Below are 17,811 nucleotides of genomic sequence, written 5' to 3'. Positions count from 1 at the left end.
TGGGTTATGTGGTAACTCTATTTTTAGCTTTTTAAGGAACCTCCATACTGTTCTCCATAGTGGCTGCACCAATTTACATTCCCAACAACAGTGTAAGGAAGGTTTCTTTTTCTCCACACCCTCTCCAGCATTTGTTACTTGTAACTATTTTTTTCTTTACATTATCTCATTTAATCCACATAGTATCTTTTTCTTAATATATTTTTATTGGAGTATAATTGCTTTACAATGCTGTGTTAGTTTCTATTGTATACCATAGTGAATCAGTCATATGCATATATGTCCTTCCCTCTTGAGCCTCCATCCCATCCACCCTATCCCACCCCTCTAGGTCATCATCCTCTTTTCCATAGTGGTTGTATCAATTTACATTCTCACCAACAGTGCAGCAGGTTTCCTTTTCCCCACACCCTTTCCAGCATTTATTGTTTCTAGATTTTTTGATAATGGCCATTCTGACCGGCGTGAGGTGATACCTCATTGTAGTTTTGATTTGCATTTCTCTAATAATTAGTGATGTTGAGCATCTTTTCATGTGCCTCTTGACCATCTGTATGTCTTACTTGGTGAAATGTCAATTTAGGTATTCCACCCAATTTTTAATTAGATTGTTGTTGCTTTTTTTCGATATTGAGCTCCATGAACTGTTTGCATATTTTGGAGATTAATCCTTTGTCTGTTGTTTCACTTGCAAATATTTTCTCCCATTCTGAGGGTTGTCTTTTTGACTTGTTTATGGTTTCCTTTGCTGTGCAAAAGCTTTTAAGTTTAATTAAGTCCCATTTGTTTATTTTTGTTTTTTTTCTATTACTCTAGGAGGTGGGACAAAAAAGATCTTGCTGTGGTTTATGTCAAAGGGTGTTTTTCCTATATTTTCCTCTAAGAGTTTTATAGTGTCTGGTCTTACATTTATGTCTTTAATCCATGAGTTTATTTTTGTGTATGGTGTTAGGTAGTTGCTCTAATTTCATTCTTTTACATGTAGTTGTCCAATTTTCCCAGCACCACTTATTGAAGAGGTTGTCTTTTCTCCATTGTATGTTCTTGTTTCCTTTGTTGTAAATTAGGTGACCGTATGTGCGTGAGTTTATCTCTGGGCATTCTATCCTGTACCATTGATCTGTATTTCTGTTTTTGTGCCAGTACCATACTGTCTTGATTACTGTAGCTTTGTGGTATAGTTTGAATTTGGGGAGCCTGATTTCTCCAGCCCCATTTTTCTTTCTCAAGATTGCTTTGGCAACTCACGGTCTTTTGTGTTCCTTACAACTTGTAAAACGTTTTGTTCTAATTCTGTGAAGAATGCCATTGGTAGTTTGATAGAGATTGCATTGAATCTGTAGATTGCTTTTGATTCTTCCAGTCCAAGGACATGATATATTTCTCCATCTGTTTATGTCATCTCTGATTTCTTTCATCAGTGTTTTATAGTTTTCTGAGTACAAGTCTTTCACCTCTTTAGGCAGGTTTATTCCCAGATACTTTATTCTTTCTGTTGCAATTGTAAATGGGAGTGTTTCCTTAATTTTTCTTTCTGATTTTTCATTGTTGGCGTATAGGAATGCCAGAGATTTCTGTGCATTAATTTTGTATCCTGCAACCTTACCAAATTCATTGATTAGTTCTATTAGTTTTCTGGGGGCAGCTTTAGGATTTTCTATGTATAGTATCATGTCATCTGCAAACAGCAACAGTTTTACTTCTTCTTTTCCAATTTGTATTCTTTTTCTTTCTTTTTCTTCTCTGATTGCCATGGCTAGGACTTCCAAAAATATGTTGAATAAGAGTGGCAAGAGTGGACATCCTTGTCTTGTTCCTGATCTTAGTGGAAATGCTTTCAGTTTTTCGCCGTTGAGTATGAAGTTTGCTGTGGGTTTGTCATATATGGCCTTTATTATGTTGAGGTAGGTTCCCTCTATATCCATTTTCTGGAGGGTTATTATCATAAATAGGTGTTGAGTTTCGTCAAAAGCTTTTTCTGCATCTATTGAGATGTTCATATGGATTTTATTCCTTAATTTGTTAATGTGGTGTATCACATTGATTGATTTGCATATATTAAAGAATCCTTACATCCCTGGGATGAATCCCACTTTACTGTGGTGTATGATCCGTTTAATGTGTTGTTGTATTCTGTTTTCTAGTATTTTGTTCAGGATTTTTGCATCTATGTTCATCAGAGATATTGGTCTATAATTTTCTGTTTTGGGGATTTTTTTTCTGGTTTTGGTATCAGGGTGATGGTGGCTTTCTAAATGAATTTGGGAGTGTTTCTCCCTCTGCAATTTTTAGAAGAGTTTGAGAAGGGTCAGTGTTAGCTCTTCTCTAAGTGTGTGATAGAATTCGCCCGTGAAACCATCTGGTCCTGGACTTTTGTTTTTTTGAAGATTTTTAATTACGGGTTCAATTTCATTACTTGTGATAGGTCTGTTTATATTTTCTAATTCTTCCTGGTTCAGTCTTGGAAAATTGTACCTTTCCAAGAATTTGTCCATTTCTTCGTGGCTGTCCATTATATTGGCATAAAGTTGTTGGTAGTAGTCTCTTATATTCCTTTGTATTTCTGCAGTGTCAGTTGTGATTTCTCCTTTTTCATTTCTAATTTTATTGATTTGCATACTCTCCCTTTTTTTTCTTGATGAGTCTGGCTAAGGGTTTATCAATTTTGTCTATCTTCTCAAAGAACCAAGTTTTAGTTTTATTGATCCTTGCTATTGTTTTCTTCATTTCTATTTCATTTATTTCTACTCTGATCTTTATGATTTCTTGCCTTCTACCGACTTTGGGTTTTCTTTGTTCTTTCTCTAGTTGTTTTAAGTGTACAGTTAGATTGTGTATTTGAGATTTTTCTTGTTTCTTGAGGTGATATTGAATTGCTATAAACTTCCCTCTTAGAACTGCTTTTGCTGCATCAAAAGCTTTTGTCAAAAGCTTTTTCTGCATCTATTGAAATGTTCATATGGTTTTTATTCCTTTTATTCCTATAGGTTTTGGGTCGATGTGTTTTCATTGTCATTTGTTTCTATGTACTTTTTTATTGCTTCTTTGATTTCTTCAGTGGTCTCTTGGTTATTTAGTAGTGCACTGTTTAGCCTCCATGTATTTGTGTTTTTTCAGTATTTTTTCCTGTAATTGATTTCCAATCTCATAGTGTTGTGGTCAGAAAAGATGCTTGATATGATTTCAATTTTCTTAAATTTTCTGAGGCTTGATTTGTGTCCAAAGATGTGATGTATCCTGGAGAATGTTTCGTGTGCACTTGAGAAGAAAGTGTATTCTGCCACTTTTGGGTGGGATGGTCTATAAATATCAATTAAATCTATCTGGTCTATTGTGTCATTTAAAGCTTGTGTTTCCTTATATATTTTCTGTTTGGATGATATGTCCATTGGTGTAAATGTGGTGTTAAAGTCCCCTACTATTATTGTGTTACTGTCGATTTCTTCTTTCATGGTTGTTAGCATTTGCCTTATATATTGAGGTGCTCCTATGTTGGGTGCATAAACATTTATAATTGTTATATCTTCTTCTTGGATTAATCCTTTGATCATTATGTAGTGTCCTTCCTTATCTCATGCAACAGTCTTTATTTTAAAGTCTATTTTATCTGATATGAGTATTGCTACTCCAGCTTTCTTTTGATTTCCATTTTCATGGAATATCTTTTTCCATCCCTTCACTTTCAGTCTGTATGTGTCCCTAGTCTTAAGTGGGTCTCTTGAAGACAGCATATATATGCGTCGTATTTTTGTATCCATTCAGCCAGTCTGTGCCTTTTGGTTGGGGAATTTAATACATTTACATTGAAAGTTATTATTGATATGTATGCTCCTATTACCACTTTTTAAATTGCTTTGGCTTTGTTTTTGTGGGTCTTTTTCTTCTCTTGTTTTTCCCACCTAGAGAAGTTTCTTTAGCATTTGTTGTAAAGCTGGTTTGGTGGTGCTGGATTCTCTTAGCTTTTGCTTGTCTGGAAAGCTTTTGATTTCTTGTTAAATCTGAATGAGATCCTTGCTGGGGATAGTAATATTGATTGTAGGTTTTTCTCTTTCATCACTTTAAGTATATCCTGCCACTCCCTTCAGGCCAGCAGAGTTTCTGCTGAAAAATCTGTGTATGGGGATTCCTTTGTATATTATCTTTGCTTTTCCCTTGCTGCTTTTAATCTTTTTTCTTTGAATTGAATTTTTGTTAGTTTGATTAATATGTGTCTTGGTGTGTTTTTCCTAGGGTTTATCCTGTATGGGACTCTCTGTGCTTCCTGGACTTGGGTGACTATTTCCTTTCCCATGTTAGGCAAGTTTTTGACTATAATCTCTTCAAATATTTTCTCAGACCGTTTCTTTTCCTCTTCTTCTTCTGGGACCCCTATAATGTGAATGTTGGTCCATTTAGTGTTGTCCCAGAGGTCTCTGAGATAGTCTTCAATTCTTTTCTTTTCTTTTTTTTTCTTTATTATGCTCATCAGCAGTTATTTCCACCATTTTGTCTTCCAGCTCACTTATTTGTTCTTCTGCCTCAGTTATTCTGTTATTGATTCCTTCTAGTGTATTTTTCATTTCAGTTATTGTGTTGTTCATCTCTTTGTTTGTTCTTTATTTCTTCTAGATCTTTGTTAAACATTTCTTATATTTTCTCAATCCATGCCTCCATTCTATTTCCACGACTCTGGATCATCTTTGCTATCATTACTCTGAATCCTTTTTCAGGTAAATTGTGTATTTCCTCTTCATTTATTTGGTGTTGTAGGTTTTTTACCTTGATTCTTCATCTGTGACATCATTTTTTGCCCTCTCATTTTTATTTTTTTTTTAAATTATTGGGATGGTGTTCCTGTCTTACTTGCTGTTTGGCCTGAGGCTTCCAAAACTGGAGTTTGTAGGCTGTTGGGTAGAGCTGGGTCTTGGTGCTGAGATGAGGACCTCTGTGAGACCTCAGTTTGATGAATATTCCCTGGGGTCTGAGATTCTCTGTTAGTCCAGTGGTTTGGACTTGGAGGTTCCACTGCAGGAGCTTCTGCCCAACCCCTGGCTCATAAATGAAGATCCTGCAAACCGTGGGGGTGGCAAAAAAAAAAAGAGAGAGAGAGGGAACAATAACAATGTAGAAAATAAAATTGGACTAGTAAACTAACAGATACGTTAGAAAGAATATAAAAATAAAAATATAAATGAATTATCAACTGGAAGGTACCACAATAGTAAAAACGAGGAGGAGGGAAAAGAAAAAAAAATGGTGGAAAAGGCCTTGATTGTGGAGGGTAGGGCCTAAGCAAGGGCAAGGTTTGGGCAGTGGGCAGGGCCTATGCTTAGGACCCACAGTCCTGGAAAAGGCTCTGGGAGCAGTGGGGCGTGGGGCCTAGGCTCAACAGAACAGAGGTCCCAGAGGGCAGGAGACCTCACCTGGGAGCCCAGCGGGCTTCCTGGGCTTGAGTGGGTGAGGCAAACACCCTCCTCTCCTCTCCTGCTCCTCCCTCCTAGAGGGCCCTTCCTGCCTGCCTCTCCTGATCTCCCCGACCTCCCTCCTATACTCCCAAGGGCCCACGTGGCCTGGAGGGGCCTTTGGAAGGCAGGGCATTGGCCTGGGAGCTCAGCAGGCTCCCTGGGCCCAAGTGGGTGGGGCAGTCACCCTCCACTCCTCTCTAGCTCCTCCTCCCAGAGGGCCCCTCCTACCTGCATCTCCTGATCTCCCTGTCCTCAGGGGTGCCAATCCTGTCTGGCCTCCCCCTTCAGTCCCCCCACATCCTACCCATTCACTTCGGGGTTCCTCCGTCTCCTTGGGCATCAGGATCCTCCACCGGCAGCAGGCAGGCTCCCTAGTTGTGGGCAGATGGTAACTTGGTGTCTTCCCATACCATTTTTTTTTTTTGGTGATACATGGGCCTCTCACCATTGTGGCCTCTCCTGTTGCAGAGCACAGGCTCCAGACACACAGGCTCAGCGGCCTTGGCTCACGGGCCCAGCCGCTCCGTGGCATGTGGGATCCTCCTGGACTGGGGCACGAACCCGCGATCCCTGCATCGGTAGGCGGACTATCAACCACTGCGCCACCAGGGAAGCCCATACTGCCATCTTGACTCTGCCCCCTTGTAGTCTTTTTAATGATTGCCATTCTGACTGGTGTGAGGTTACACTTCATTGCAGTTTTGATTTGCATTTCTCTAATAATTAGCAACATTGAGCATCTTTTTATGAGTTTGTTGGCCATTATATGTCTTCTTTAGAGAAATGTATATTTAGGTCCTCTGCCCATTTTTTGATTGGGTTTGTTATTTTGATATTAAGCTGTATGAGCTGTTTGTATATTTTGGAAGTTAATCCCTTGTTGGTAGCATCATTTGCAAATATTTTCTCCCAGGCCATAGGTTGTCTTTTCGTTTTGTTTATGGTCTCCTTTGCTATGCAAAATCTGTAAGTTTAATTAGGTCCCATTTGGTCATTTTTGTTTTCATTTCCATTACTCTAGGAGACTGATCCAAAAAAATATTGCTGCAACTTATTTCAAAGAGTGTTCTGCCTATGTTTGTGATAGGTGTTTTATAGTATCCGGTCTTACATTTAGGTCCTTAATCCATTCTGAGTTTATTTTTGTATATGGTATTAGGGAATGTTCTAATTTGATTCTTTTAGATGTAGCTGTCCAGTTTTCCCAGCACCACTTATTGAACAGACTGTCTTTTCTCCATTGTATATTCTTGCCTCCTTTGTCATTTATTAATTGACCATAAGTGTGTGGGTTTATTTCTGGGCTTTCTATCCTGTTCCATTGATCTATTGTTTGTTTTTATGGCAGTACCATATTGTTTTGATTACTGTAGTTTTGTAGTAGTCTGAAGTCAGGGAGCGTGATTCCTCCAGCTCCATTCTTCTTTCTTAAGATTGTTTTGGCTATTTGGAGTCTTCTGTGTTTCTATACAAAATAAAAAAATTTTTTCCAGTCCTTTGAAAAATGCTATTGGTAAGTTGATAGGGATTGCATTGAATCTGTTGATTGCCTTAGGTAGTATGGTCATTTTAACAATATTGATTCTTCCAGTCCAAGAACATGATATACTTTTCCATCTGTTTGTGCCATCTTCAATTTCTTTCATCAGCATCTTATAGTTTTCATTTAAGGGTACTTTTAATCATATTGAAGACAGAAACTTCAGAGAGGCTATCAAAGGATATGATATCTAAGCTAAATATTGTAGAATTGTTTGAATTTTCAGACCAGGTAGATTATTTAGTAAATTTGGACTTCCTTAAGGCAGATTTGTTTCAAATACTGGCTCTGTCATTTGCTAGGTGACTAATAACTTAAATACTAGGAACCTCTGATTCATCATGTATAGATGTATATCTGATTCATCATGTATAGAATAGAAGAAAAACCTTTTATCCCAGAGGATAGTTAACAGAGCTCATTTCAATCTAAATGATCAAGGATGCCCCTGAGCATTTCAAAGTTACCTGCCTTTAGTGAGATACACATACTGGTCTACAACAGAAGTGTTTGGTCCTACAGGGAAAATTCCATGGTCTTTGTCAAACTCACATATACACATTCATGTGGGATGGATTCCTGGAACACTAACAAAAGTTAACACAGCCATACCTTGTTTTATTGCACTTCATTTTCTTGTGATTTCCAGATATTGCTTTTTTTTTTTTTTTGGCAAATTGAGAAATTGAGCGTTTGTAGCAATCCTGTGTAGAGCAAGTCTCCTGGTGCCATTTTTCCAAAACGTTTGTCACTTTGAGTCTCTGTGTCATGTTTGGCAAGTCTCATAATATTTCAGCCTTTTTCATTATTCTTATATTTGTCATGGTGATCTGTGATCAGCGATGTTGCTATTGAAATCATTTGGAGTGCCATGAACCGCACACCCATATAAAATGGCAAATTTCTTTCATAAATGTTATGTGTATTCTCACTGCTCCACTGATGGGCCATTCCCCCATCTCTCTCCCTCTCCTTGGGCCTCCCTATTCCCTGAGAAAAAACAATATTGAAATTAGGCTAATTAATAACCCCACAGAGGCCTCTAAGTGTTCAAGTGAAAGGAAGAGTCACATATCTCTCAGGTTAAATCAAAAACTAGACATATTTAAGCTTAGTGAGGAAGGCAAAAAAGAGGTCAAAAGCTAGATATCTTGCATTTAGACAAGTTGTGAATGTACAGAAAAACGTTTTAAAGGAATTTTAAAATGTTATGCCAGTGAACCTATGAATAACAAAGCAAAACAGCCTTATTTTTTATATGGAAAAAGTTTTAGTGGTCTGGATAGAAGGTCAAACCAGCTACAATAGTCCCAGAGTAAGGTCCTAACACTTTTCAATTCTGTGAAGGCTGAGAGATGTGAGAAATCTGCAGAAGAAAAGTTTGAAGTTAGCAGAAGTTGGTTCATGAGGATTAAGAAGCCATCTCTATAACATAAAAGTACAAGGTGAAGCAGCGAGTGCTGCTGATGTAGAAGCTGCAGCTAAGTTATACAGAAGATCTAGCAGAGATGACTGATAAAGGTTGCTACACTCAACAACAGATTTTCAATGAAGATGAAACAGCCTGATATTGGAAGAAGATGCCATCTAGGGCTTCCATAGCTAGAGAGGAGAAGTCAGTGCATGGTTTTAAAGCTTTGAAGGATGGACTGACTCTCCTGTTATGGACTAACGCAGCTGGTGACTAAGTTGAAATCAGTGCTCACTGACCACTCTGAAATTCTGAGGGCCCTTAAGATTGCTAAGTCTACTCTGCCTCTGCTCTTGTAAATGGCACAATAAAGCCTGGATGACAGTGCATCTGTTTACAACATGGTTTACTGAATATTTTAAGCCCACTGTTGAGACCTACTGCTCAGGAAAAAAAAGGTTCCTTTTAAAATATTACGGCTCATTGACAATGCACCTGATCACCTAAGAGCACTGATGAAGATGTACAACGAGATTAATGTTGTTATCATGCTAACACAACATCCATTCTGCAGCCCAGGGATTATTATTTAGGCAATACATTTCACAAGGCTATATAGCTGCAGTAGATATGATTCTTCTGATGGATCAGGGCAAAGTCAAATAAAAATCTTCTGGAAAGGATTCACCATTCTAGATGTCATTAAGAACATTCCTATTTCATGGGAAGAGGTCAACATACCAACATGAATGAGAGTTTGAAGGAAATTTGGAGGAAGTTTGATTCCAACCCTCATGGATGATTTTGAAAGGTTCATGACTTCAGTGGAGGAAGTAACTGTAGATGTGGTAGATATAGCAAATGAACTAGAATTAGAGGTGGAGCCTGAAGATGTTACTGAATTGCTGCAATCTCATGATGAAACTTCAGCGTATAATGAGTTGCTTCTTATGGGTGAATTTAAAAAATGGCTTCTTAAGATGGAATCTACTCCTGATGAGGCTGCTGTGAATACTATTGAAATGACAACAAAGGATTTATAATATTACACAAACTTAGTTGATATAGCTTTGGCAGGGTTTGAGAAGTTTGGTTCCAATTTTGAAAGAAGTTCTACTGTGTGTAAAATGCTATTCTCAGTGAGGAAAAAAATTTCTTCTACCCTCCTGGATTCTTTGGCTGGTCTAAGAATTAAATTGACGTGAGACAGATAAACAGAAGTAAAGCAAACAAAAGTTTACTAGCATGTATACATGGGAGAGACCCAGAAAAAGTGAGTAACTCACCAAGATGACTGAAACCCTCACCTTAAATACCATCTTCAGTTAATGACAAAAGAGTATGTTGGGGGTAGTTGTTTGGGACTTCCACTGGGGAGAAAGACAATTCACATGAAGACGGAAAAACAAATGTTTTGGTAAACAAATGGTTTCTGGGCATGCAGAGAGGATGGGACACAGACTGGACTCTGATCTCTGGGCCCTGCCAAGTTTTCCTCCACTACACCTAGCCCATATTCTTTGCAGGTACCTCTGATGAGGCCTTTATTCTGGCAACAGCCCCTTTATCTAAATTGTTTACACAGCTAAAGGGGAGGTGAAAAGAAAGACTTACAGACTCTTCTCTTTCTCAAAAATAATCAACATAAATTAATCCTTATGCCAGAAAGACATATTTTGGGGTGGTAAACGTGGCAAACTTTGTTCCCCTACACTATCAAACAGCAATGCATGCTATAGAGAGATTTTCCATGAAAAGGAAGAGTCAATCAATCCAGCAGACTTCATCATTGTCTTATTTAAGAAATTGCCACCACCACCCCAACCTTCAGCAACCATCACCTTCGTCAGTCGGCAGCCATCCACATCCAGGCAAGATCCTCCTCCATAAAAAAAAGATTAGGACTCACTGAAGATTCAGGTGATGGTTAATGTCTTTTTAGCAATAAAGTATTTTTGATTCAGGTATGTACATGAATACATTGATTAATACATTAATTAATGCTACTGCATTAATAGACTATGGTATGGTGTAAACATAAGTTTTCTATGTGCTGAGAAAGCAAATAAATTGTGTGTCATTTTATTGCAATATTCACTTTATCACAGTGGTCTGGAACTGAGCCCATAATATCTTCAAGGTATGCCTGCACTGGAATGCAAACAGATCAAATACAAAGGCTGACATATCAGGCACTCAGAAATGCACATGCTCTTTTTTTTTTTTTTTTTTTTTTTTTTTTTTTACTTATTACAAACTTTAATTAAAGCCTATTCTCTATTCTGACATTTAAGTGAAATAGTAGGTATAAAAAAAGTCTTTACGATTAAGTGTTCTCCCCAAAATCTTTTGTGACTGAGGTTGTAAAAAAATCTCATACTATAATTTTGCTCCCTGCCATTCATCATGATGGTGCTTTTAGTGCTCTCTGGATTTCTAGTCTGTGTATAGATGCCTATGTAGGAATAAAGGACATCAAACTTGGAGTACTTAATTGCAGTTAATCCCATAGGACCCAATCATTGCACAAAACATGTGGAATCAGCTAACGTCGAATTTGCTTATTACTGAAGATAGTCAATGTGGAACAGAGCTTGCTTGAGTGGATGATATTGATAATTTTGGACATGTGCTAAATATCTTACATAGATCTTCTCATTTAATTTTCAGAATAACCCTATGAAGTAGCTACTCTGATGATATCTTCTTTATCCATTCATCTGTCGATGGACACTTAGGTTGCTTCCATGTCCTGGCTATTTTATTGTAAACAGAGCTGTAATGAGCATTGTGGTACATGACTCTTTTTGAATTATGGTTTTCTCAGGGTATATGCCCAGTAGTGGGATTGCTGGGTCATATGGTAGTTCTAGTTTTTTAAGGAACCTCCATACTGTTCTCCATAGTGCATCAATTTACATTCCCACCAACATGAACATGCTCTTTGATCTTGCCATTACTCAGACTCTCAATGATATATCCCAATCCTTCCTTCACAGCATGGTGGCAGGAATAACTTTTGCCCCTTTCTTCCACCTTTCTTTCCAGTAAGAACTTTCCCTTCAACTCTTGGCATTGAGTACACCTGCTCCTTCCTCTCTCTTGTTCTCCAATAACTCCTGCCTGTCCACATGCACTCACGCTGGGTGTGAGTGCATATCTCATTTCAGGGTTCCAGCCAAGAATTAGGGGTGGTGACTCAAAAGACAGGAATTCACTAAAGAAGATAGGTGAGAGTGGGAGAAGAGCCCCTCAGACGGGAAGAGAAAAAGGGATGCAGCCCATAGAAAGGTGACACAGTGTGAGTGAAGGGGGAAATGTATAATCAGGGTCATCTCATTGTTTATCTTATCTCTTTCTTCTTCAAGGTCACCAAGGCCAGGAAAAGCAAGGAACAACCATTCAATCTTGAATCATATATGGAAACCTGATTATAGCTGTTCTTCTAAAAACCTGGATGTCATTAATATTGATGTTTATGGAGCTAAGATCTAAGTACAGAAAAAAAGTATATATGTATACATATGGTTGAAATATCACAATAGATATACTAGCCATTAATTCTTAGGAGTGGGGTGCTTTGCATTTTTTTATACTTTTCTGTACCATCTCAATTCCTAATTTTGCATCTATAACTTTTATAATTTGGAAATAATAATAAACATGATTTTTCCGAAAGACATGCCTCCCTAGGAGTCTAGTTCATTGCTTAAAAGCAAATAGTCGGTGGGCTGCAAATCAGATAGGGATACTTAAGACCCAAGCAATATTTGGATTTATACTTTGGTTGTGATCTTTACAGAATATAACTCTGGTAAAGAATGAACAGGTTGAACAAGCTGTGCCCTGCTCAAAGAAACCCAAGAGGAAGCCAGACCAGCTGAAATCCAGTCTATGCTTCAATTGCCAACCCCTATCCTAGGGTGGAGTTGCTTTAGTCCAAAACAATGATATCTTTTCAGAATTGATCTCCTGGAGGGGCCATAATTGGGTAATTTGTGTACCAAATAAGGCAGCTTCTGATGATTTGCATGAAGTCACTAGTATATGTTGGAAGTAATTCTAGCCCTGTCTGATGTGAAATAACTGGTTCCACTTACTTATTCAGGTACTAACAGGTAAGTAGCTCTGCAGCTATACTTCCTGGTTCTCACATGTGTGGATCCTATGAGGAAGTTGCTCCAGGCAAAGACTTGCATTAGGCAAACACTGACAAATAATTAATTTAGTTTAGAGTACAATGGCGGAAAGTAGATTGCTAACACTGAAATTTACAATGTAGTTTTTTACATGTATTTTATTGAAGTAGAGTTGATTTATAGTGTGTGTTAATTTCTGCTGTACAGCAAACTGATTCAGCTATACATATGAATGTATTCTTTTTTGTAATCTTTTCCATTATGGTTTATTACAGGATATTGAATATAGTTTCCTTACAGTGTATTTCTTGATCACATACTTGGTACCTGGTGTTTTGCAATTATTTTGTGTCACTTAATCTTATATTAGCTCTAGAGGGTTGATAGTGTTCTTCTTTTCACTCCCCTAGTAAGAAAAATAAGGGACAGAAGGTAAGATAATGTTCCTAATGATTAGAACAGCTCCATCATAACAAGAATTTCCCTCATGACACTTTATTGTCAAGGCTTCCTCCAATCCAAGCTCCTGGTAACCACTGATATAGTTTCTTAACTTAAACTTTTCCCTTTTCCAGAGTTTCCTAAAATGGAAGTTAAAATGTATATAGCATTTTGAGTCTGACTTCTTTCACTTAGTATAGTACGTTTAAGATTCATCCATGTAGTTGTGTGTATCAGTTTATTCCTGTTTATTGCTGCGTAGAATTCAATGTGTGGACCCACCAAAGTTTGTTTATCCATTCCCCAAGTGAGGAGCAACTGGATTGTTGACACTTTGACATATTTACAAATAAAACTGCTGCAAATATTCCCACACAGATTTTTGTGTGAACCTGTGTTATCATTTTCAATGAATAAAAATCTTGGGGTGAGACTGTTGGTTCATATGATAAATGTATTTCAAATATATAAGAAATTGCCAGGCTTCCCTGGTGGCGCAGTGGTTGAGAGTCCACCTGCCGAGGCAGGGGACACGGGTTCGTGCCCCGGTCCGGGAAGATCCCACATGCCGTGGAGCGGCTGGGCCCGTGAGCCACGGCCGCTGAGCCTGTGCGTCCGGAGCCTGTGCTCCGCAACGGGAGAGGCCACAACAGTAAGAGGCCCGCGTACCGAAAAAAAAAAAAAAAAAAAGTAAAAAAAAAAAGAAATTGCCAAACTGTTTTCTAAGGTGGCTGTAGCATTTTTAATTCCCCTGAGCAATGTGTGAGAATATCAGTTGCTCTGCATCCACCTCAGAGTTTAGCATTGTAAGTGCATGTTAATTTTAAAAAACAAACAAACTATCCAACTTTTTTGCCAAGTTCTGTACCACTTAACATTCTTGCCACCATTGCATGACAGTTCTACTTCCTCCTCATCTTCATCAGCCCCTGGTATGGTCAATCTTTTTAAATTTTAGTCATTCTAATTGGTGCATAGTGGTATCTCACTGTAGTTTTATTTTGCATTTCCCTAAAGATAAATAAGGTTGAGCATCTTTTTATGTCCTTATTTGCCACCTATGTATTTCTTTTTGCCCATCTTAAAAATTCAGCTGTTTGTTTGCATAATACTGAGTTTTGAGAATCCTTTATAAATTCTGGGTACAGGGTCTTTAGTGGCTATGTGACTAGCAAATACTATGTCTCAATCTTTGGCTTGCCTTTTCATGATTTAAAGGTAACTTTTGAAAAGACATGTTCATTTTGGTGAAGTTTAAATTATCAAAAAATTTTCTTATGTATATTTTTTTAATGCTTGGGGAAAAAATCAAAAGAAGAATGTGGCACATGAAAATTATATCAAATTCAAATTTCATTGTCCACCATACAGTTTTATTGGAACACAGACATGCTCATTCATCTATGGATTGTCTATGGCTCCTTTTGTAGCCAGTGCAAGGTTAAGCATCCGTAACAGAGACTCTAGGACCCACATAGCTTAAAATATATACTATTTGGTGCTTTACAGAAAAATTTTGCCAAGCCCTCTTTTGGAACCTTAGCGGTCTTCTAGTACACTTAAACATAAGAAAAAAGTAAATTTTATATTAACTTCATTTTTCAGATTATCTGTGAGGTTGACAATCTTTTCATGCTATAAATCTTTCATATTTGATTTCCTGTGAATTTGGTTATTTTTACTCATCTGTATGGAATTGTTTATCCAGGAATTATCCCATTCTGCCTAGCCTGGGTTTGGGAAGGAACCTGTGTACGGCTGCTCTCCAGTAACTCACAGTCTGATTGAAGAGGCTGTCTGTATTGGGTATTCTTCAATTAAATGCTGTTTAGACCAGTTGATCTGAATTGATCCATTTCATTTCAATTTTTGACCTTAATAACCTGGATGGAGAAAACATATACATAGTCTGAGATGAAGTTGATCAATTACCCCTTCAATGCTTCCACTGTCCTCCTAAAGTGCATCTTTCTTTTCTTCTCATAAAATTATCTTCTTTCCTTCCTCCTAGTACATTGTTCACTCTTGAATCACTCTTCTGAAGTTAAATCTGGCTTGAGATATACACTCCTACTTAACAAGGTCACATATGCCAGTGTCTCAAGTCTCCACCCCACTCTTAAAAAGGGAGACAGCAGCCAGTGCAAACAAAGCTAAGAAATGGGGAAGAGGACCAAGTAGTGGCAGCAAGATGTACTGGTATGAGGGAGAGATGAAAAGTCAGCAGTACGGGTTTATCCTGACTCAATTTCCCTGGACTATGGCAGGTGCAAGGAATCGGCTTTGAGAAATGTGTCCTCAAGGTATACCTGGTCTGTGTCTACTTTTATATACCTCTTTCAGAATAATTTGTCCAACTTTGGGCAAACCGCCTGCATTAGACTTAGTGTTGAACACTAAGTATTCAACAGTCTGTAGGGTTGTGTGGGTACCACAGCATGTGTCTCTGCCTTATGAAGTCCATGTCCTCTTAACTGTGTGTCTCGGATGTGTATTTCCTAAAAGGAAGCTCCTAAGTTCTGTGAGCTGTAAGTGAACTAAATATCAGGGTCTTCCACACCATATCCTCTTCAATAGCACCTGTCCAGTTTGCTGAAAGTGAACACAAAACATTATCCTTTTGGAGAGTTGCCTTTCCTCCGTGAAGTTCTCACCTTAATGAAACTATGACCTCCAGATTTCAGCTGTAGTTTTTCTCCAGCTTTTGACAGCTTGAAGAATGTAAGTTGAAGTTTATCCCCTTCTTTACACTGGATTTTGTTCTCTTTTCCAAACACCAAATACTTTCATCCTTCCTGTGTTGTCTTTATATATGATTCCTCTGTTCCGCTTTCTGCAAAAATAAAATCAACACCCAACTTTTGGTAATCTGATTAAGGAATGCCACATCAATCACACATCAGAAGTGCCAGCAACAGCCTCCAGAAAGAGATATAGGGAAAAACTACAGGTTGAATCTGGCACGTATACAGCTAGTAGACATTAGCAACTTCAAGTAGAGAAGATAGTTATGTTTTTCTTAGATCCTATTGCCTCTTACATCCATCTTTCCAGTCCCAAGCTCCCTTCCCTTAGGAGTTAGGATGGCCATGTGAGCCAATAATTGGTCAGGGCCAGTAGTCAGAATAGGCAGGGGAAAGAAATCCCAGAGTTGGAGGACAATTGCTTAAAGCAACAAATCCAAGAGACACATGAGCAAATGATGCAAAACCTACTGAAGAGTCTAAATAAGAGTTAGGAATGAGGAGGAGTACAATGTCACCCCCAAATATTGCACTTAGACATGTGGATTTTGAGCTAAAGGCAATTAAGAACCAGCAGACTCAGGAAAACCTTTTTACATCTCCCTAAACCTACCTAAAAGAACTTAGATAGGGGGCCTCTACCAGAAAGAGAGGTATTACCAAAGGTAACTTTTTACATCAGAAAGACTTATCTGCATGGTAGGGCAAATATCTATTTACCAAACATCTGTTCTTCTTATCTTCCTGTGAATTTTCTTCCTCCCCTTTGAAACCCCAGACCTCTACCCGCTTCTGCTTAGCTCAGGATGGTAATATAAGCCTCAGTTGCCTGGCCTTCTTTGAGTCTCATATTTTTTTATGGGGCTCCCATAAGGTTTAAATCAGGAGTCCCCAAGCCCTGGGCTAGGGACCAGTGGCGGTCCCTGGCCTGTTAGGAACCTGGCTGCACAACAGGAAGTGAGCGGTGGGTGAGCAAGTGAAGCTTCATCTGTATTTACAGCCGCTCCCCATCGCTCTCATTACTGCCTGAGTTCTGCCTCCTGTCAGATCAGCCACGGAATAAGTGTAATGTGCTTGAATCATCCTGAAACTATCTCCCACCCACGCCCGTGGAAAAATTGTCTTCCATAAAACCGGTCCCTGATGCTGAAAAGGCTGGGAACCGCTGGTTTAAATTACAGACACTTCCTGCCACATTGGATTGTTCCAGTTACTGATATATCCTGAGCCAATCTCTGTTTTGCCTTGTCTCTTTGGATGTAGTTCCATGGAATGCTGATGCCTCCAGCAGAATAAGCCCTCCTACTGAGTTAGCACCCCAGCTTCATCTCCACTCTTCTCACCTTGCTCTCCCCTCTACTTCAGTCTGCATTGCTCTAAATTTTAAGCCACTTTATTTCAGCCAAATTGTTATGAAGCTAAATCAGAAATAATGACATGATGAAGGAAACAGGAAAATTCATAACCAGGGATATAGGACAGGTAATCAAAATGAGAAGCACATTACATGGGAAAGGACATAATGAGTTGGGCCGTGAACCAGTTGGATACTCAGATATCTCGGCCCTAAAATTCTAAAGTCCTAAAGACGTATCAAAACTTCTCCCATGTATACCTTTCCGTCTATGGTAAATGAATTCCTCCTTTCTTATTTTTGTTTACCACCTAATTTTCCAAACTAGAAACTTGAGATAATTGCCTTTTTCTCTCTCTCTTTTACCTTTAATTGTTGGTGAGTGCCTGTGGATCAATCTCCCTAAGCTCCAATCCCTCCTCTTCTACACTGTTGTTTCTGTTTTGCACTTCCTTAAGGCCCTAGTATATATCCTGGAAACTCAAGATCTAAACATAAAAGTATAAGCCATGTTGAGAGCGATTTAGATCCATCATGGGGAATACAATTCTTTGGCCAGAAGGGAATTTAAGAGGGCACAAAATCCACACATCTACATCTGTGTTGGACCGGACACCAACCATGAACCATTTTCTCCTTAAAGGCAGCATGGCACGGTAGAAAAAGCATGACTTTTGTAATCAAATAGATGGAGATTAATCCAGGCTCTGCCACTGACTGTCTGTGTATTCTTGGACA

At 38.5% G+C, this 17,811-nt stretch overlaps 1 protein-coding gene across 2 annotated transcripts in view; it reads left to right on the top strand.

The window, feature by feature from the left end:
- Positions 1–12,077, top strand: part of MNDA (myeloid cell nuclear differentiation antigen) — a 35,115-nt gene extending 23,038 nt beyond the window's left edge. For both annotated transcript variants that reach the window (XM_024750382.1, XM_024750374.1), the window contains one exon: positions 11,764–12,077. In XM_024750382.1, the coding sequence (XP_024606150.1) occupies positions 11,764–11,826 (63 nt within the window). In that variant the 3' untranslated portion in view covers positions 11,827–12,077. The remainder of the gene's footprint in view (positions 1–11,763) is intronic.
- The last annotated feature ends 5,734 nt before the right edge of the window (positions 12,078–17,811 follow it).

This window comes from Neophocaena asiaeorientalis, unplaced genomic scaffold (assembly GCF_003031525.2).
Source record: "Neophocaena asiaeorientalis asiaeorientalis breed wild unplaced genomic scaffold, Neophocaena_asiaeorientalis_V1.1 scaffold315, whole genome shotgun sequence".
Classification (NCBI taxonomy): domain Eukaryota; kingdom Metazoa; phylum Chordata; class Mammalia; order Artiodactyla; family Phocoenidae; genus Neophocaena; species Neophocaena asiaeorientalis.
This window is presented reverse-complemented; position numbering and strand designations above follow the sequence as displayed.